This window comes from Dermacentor albipictus, chromosome 8 (genome assembly GCF_038994185.2).
Source record: "Dermacentor albipictus isolate Rhodes 1998 colony chromosome 8, USDA_Dalb.pri_finalv2, whole genome shotgun sequence".
In the NCBI taxonomy this organism is placed as follows: Eukaryota; Metazoa; Arthropoda; class Arachnida; order Ixodida; family Ixodidae; genus Dermacentor; species Dermacentor albipictus.
The window spans coordinates 1968867-1973517 of record NC_091828.1 but is presented as its reverse complement, the minus strand read 5'-3'; the positions used below and the strand labels follow the sequence as shown (position 1 = coordinate 1973517).

General features: G+C 53.8%; 1 protein-coding gene across 1 annotated transcript; it reads right to left on the bottom strand.

The window, feature by feature from the left end:
• Window positions 1-1220: 1220 nt before the first annotated feature.
• Window positions 1221-4424, bottom strand: LOC139048714 (uncharacterized). The gene has a single exon (XM_070523210.1). The coding sequence runs from the start codon at window positions 4422-4424 to the stop codon at window positions 1221-1223; it is 3204 nt and encodes a 1067-aa protein (XP_070379311.1).
• Window positions 4425-4651: the final 227 nt, after the last annotated feature.

Sequence of the window (4651 nt, the reverse complement as noted above, 5' to 3'; positions counted from 1 at the left end):
GCAGAGAACCCGTAGTATTTCATGCTCTGATGGGGTGTTAATACCACAAAAAGGCAGTCGCTGGTTAGTGGCAATGAGAACACGTCGACCTCTGGAGCCCTTGCGGTCTTTGCTGAAAACATTAAAATTAGGTAGATCGGTAATAACTTAGAGGTAGATCGGCAAGAATCTGTTAGCCACGTTTCAGTTACTATAAGTATGTTGCTGGTAGATGATGAAACAAGATTACAGATGTGCTCGTGCTTGGGGAGGAAACTGCCTATGTTTGTGAAAATAGTAGAAAAAGAAAAAATTTTAGTTTAACACCAGGGCTGCTACAAGGAACTTTAGCTACATGATGATTAACCGTATGCTATGAGATTTCTTTCACTGTCTGCGATGACTCGTTGAACGCGTACCGCTTATTACCGATGAACAATGTTTTGTAGCGCAAGGAAAATTTTGTGGCTTTAGTTCTGGGAAATCTAATGAGATGCTTTCCCGCATCTTGGACAGGGCGTGAGAAATCCTCCCCAATGCTGAAATCAGTCCCTTTTACCTTACGGTCATTAGAAAGAATTTTAAAGGTTTAAAAAATATAAATTTGACTATTATTCGTCGAGGGCGCTCAGAAGCGAGGGGGCTCAGGACGATGAGCCCGTTCAATTTCTTTAGGGTCAATGGTTAAATCTAGGTGATCATGGCAGAGTCGGAGCACTGTTTCTTCAGATTGGGCGTAGTTTTCCGATGCATTGTTATCTGTAATAGTTTAGCAAATAAATTGTTACGTCGCGGGCGATTTTCCGCGTTATCCAGGCTTGCTTCTGTTCCTCTGATTTTTTTTCGCTGTTTAGGTGGTGTTAGTGCAGATCGTATCCATGTCGGTGCGTAGTGTAAGCAAATCTTGATAGTGAGTTTCTAGGAAGGATAATCTGTTACTGTGGTCAGATATAGCCTGTTCAGTAGTTGTTGGTTGATTTCTAAGATAACAAACCTCGGTGAGTAGTTATGACTGACCGGCAGACAGCTTCCTTAGTTCCGCGAGTGCCGAGTCGGGACCTGCCTGGGTTCGATTCCACCTGGTCAGCTAGCCACAACAAGGTACGTACTACATCAGCACATTCAATAACAATGGAAAGGCAGGACTGTGGGCTCGGTATCTGCTGGAGACTGCAGTCACTTGATTTTTTTGTTAAAAGACGATACTGGTTACTGACCAGCGTAGCGAAGGCAAACGGGTTTCATGACTGCATCATGGCACAGCCGCCGTGCCCACAGATTTCTGCGCGTGGGTGATGCTGCTTTATAGTCGCATCTTCGGTTCTAGTCGATGACGGTAGGGGAATGCGGGGGCAGCTGAGTAAGAGCAGAGGTGGCGCTGCCGGACTGTCTGAAGCTGTAGACAACTGACAAGGGCCGGTGAGACTCAAGAAGCGAAGGGGTTCGCTGGGAGCCATGGCATTGGAAGTGGTGGAAACGAGGGCCAGGAACAGTATCTGGGTGATGATTTGGGCAGACACCTGCGCAGCGAAGGCGAACGGGTTTGATGACTGCATCATGGCACAGCCACCTAGCCCACAGATTCCCGCGCGTGGGTGATGCTGCTTTATAGTCGCCTCTTCGGTTGTTGTCAATGGCGGTAGGGGAATGCGGGGGCAGCTGAGTAACAGCAGAGGTGGCGCTGCCAAACTGTCTGAAGCTGTAGACAACTGACAAGGGCCGGTGAGACCCTCGAAGCGAAGTGGTTCGCTGGGAGCCATGGCATTGGAAGCGGCGGGAACGAGGGCCATGAACTGTATCTGGCTGATGATTTGGACAGACACTTGCGCAGCGCAGCCGAACGGGTTTGATGACTGCATCGTGGCACAGCCACCTAGCCCACAGATTCCCGCGCGTGGGTGATGCTCCTTTATAGTCGCCTCTTCGCTTGTTGTCAATGGCGGTAGGGGAATGCGGGGGCAGCTGAGTAACAGCAGAGGTGGCGCTGCCAGACTGTCTGAAGCTGTAGACAACTGACAAGGGCCGGTGAGACCCTCGAAGCGAAGTGGTTCGCTGGGAGCAATGGCATTGGAAGCGGCGGGAACGAGGGCCAAGAACAGTATCTGGGTGATGATTTGGGCAGACACCTGCGCAGCGAAGGCGAACGGGTTTGATGACTGCATCGTGGCACAGCCACCTAGCCCACAGATTTCCGCGCGTGGGTGATGCTGCTTTATAGTCGCCTCTTCGGTTGTTGTCAATGGCGGTAGGGGAATGCGGGGGTAGCTGAGTAACATTTGGGCAGACACCTGCGCAGCGAAGGCGAACGGGTTTGATGACGTCACCATGGCACAGCCACCAAGCCCACAGATTGTCTCGTGAGGGTGATGCTGCTTTATAGTCGCCTGTTCGGTTGTGTTCGATGACGGTAGGGGAATCTGGGTGCAGCTGAGTAACAGCAGAGGTGGCGCTGCCGGACTGTCTGAAGCTGTAGAGAACTGACAAGGGCCGGTGAGACTCTCGAAGCGAAGTGGTTCGCTGGGAGCCATGGCATTGGAAGCGGCGGGAACGAGGGCCAAGAACAGTATCTGGGTGGTGATTTGGGCAAACACCTGCGCAGCGAAGGCGAACGGGTTTGATGACTGCATCGTGACACAGCCACCTAGCCCACAGATTTCCACGCGCGCGCAATGCTGCTTTATAGTCGCCTCTTTGGTTGATGTCGATGACGGTAGGCGAATGCGGGGGCAGCTGAGTAACAGCCGAGTTGGCGCGGCCGGACTGTCTGAAGCTGTAGACAACTGAAAAGGGCCGGTGAGACTCTCGAAGCGAAGTGGTTCGCTGGGAGCCATGGAAATGGAAGCGGTGGGAACGAGGGCCAAGAACAGTATCTGGGTGATGATTTGGGCAGACACCTGCGCAGCGAAGGTGAACGGGTTTGATGACGTCACCATGGCACAGCCACCGAGCCCGCAGATTGCCGCGCGAGGGTGATGCTGCTTTATAGTCGCCTGTTCGGTTGTGTTCGATGACGGTAGGGGAATGCGGGTGCAGCTGAGTAACAGCAGAAGTGGCGCTGCCGGACTGTCTGAAGCTGTAGACAACTGACAAGGGCCGGTGAGACTCTCGAAGCGAACTGGTTCGCTGGGAGCCATGGCATTGGAAGCGGCGGGAACGAGGGCCAAGAACAGTATCGGGGTGATGATTTGGGCAGACACCTGCGCAGCGAAGGCGAACGGGTTTGATGACTGCATCGTGGCAAAGCCACCTAGGCCACAGATTTCCGCGCGAGGGTGATTCTGCTTTATAGTCGCCTCTTCGGTTGTTGTCGATGACGGTAGGGGAATGTGGGGGCAGCTGAGTAACAGCAGAGGAGGCGCTGCCGGACTGTCCGAAGCTGTAGACAACTGACAAGGGCCGGTGAGGCTCTCGAAGCGAAGTAGTTCGCTGGGAGCCATGGCATTGGCAACGGCGGGAACGAGGGCCAAGAACAGTATCTGGGTGATGATTTGGGCAGACACCTGCGCAGCGAAGGCGAACGGGTTTGATGACGTCACCATGGCACAGCCACCGAGCCCGCAGATTGCCGCGCGAGGGTGATGCTGCTTTATAGTCGCCTGTTCGGTTGTGTTCGATGACGGTAGGGGAATGCGGGTGCAGCTGAGTAACAGCAGAGGTGGCGCTGCCGGACTGTCTGAAGCTGTAGACAACTGACAAGGGCCGGTGAGACTCTCGAAGCGAACTGGTTCGCTGGGAGCCATGGCATTGGAAGCGGCGGGAACGAGGGCCAAGAACAGTATCGGGGTGATGATTTGGGCAGACACCTGCGCAGCGAAGGCGAACGGGTTTGATGACGTCACCATGGCACAGCCACCGAGCCCGCAGATTGCCGCGCGAGGGTGATGCTGCTTTATAGTCGCCTGTTCGGTTGTGTTCGATGACGGTAGGGGAATGCGGGTGCAGCTGAGTAACAGCAGAAGTGGCGCTGCCGGACTGTCTGAAGCTGTAGACAACTGACAAGGGCCGGTGAGACTCTCGAAGCGAACTGGTTCGCTGGGAGCCATGGCATTGGAAGCGGCGGGAACGAGGGCCAAGAACAGTATCGGGGTGATGATTTGGGCAGACACCTGCGCAGCGAAGGCGAACGGGTTTGATGACTGCATCGTGGCAAAGCCACCTAGGCCACAGATTTCCGCGCGCGGGTGATTCTGCTTTATAGTTGCCTCTTCGGTTGTTGTCGATGACGGTAGGGGAATGTGGGGGCAGCTGAGTAACAGCAGAGGAGGCGCTGCCGGACTGTCCGAAGCTGTAGACAACTGACAAGGGCCGGTGAGGCTCTCGAAGCGAAGTAGTTCGCTGGGAGCCATGGCATTGGCAACGGCGGGAACGAGGGCCAAGAACAGTATCTGGGTGATGATTTGGGCAGACTTCTGCGCAGCGAAGGCGAACGAGTTTGACGACTGCATCGTGGCACAGCCACTGAGCCCACCTTGACATTCCTATTCCGCTTTCTCATTTTTTCTTCTGGGAAGACTAAGTCTACTGGATTAACGATTGCTTATATGTGTACATCGTTTCCAATTTTGGTCATCCCTACACTTTAGAAGAACTGATAGCAGTGCCCCTATCCGCTCCATCACGATCGCCACTGCTAAGCACACCCTTCCTGTCTTTAGCACTTGGGCTTCTTTTG

Coding starts and splice junctions, on each gene's coding strand:
- LOC139048714 (XM_070523210.1), bottom strand. CDS start 4,424: ATGCAGTCGTCAAACTCGTTCGCCTTCGCTGCGCAGAAGTCTGCCCAA.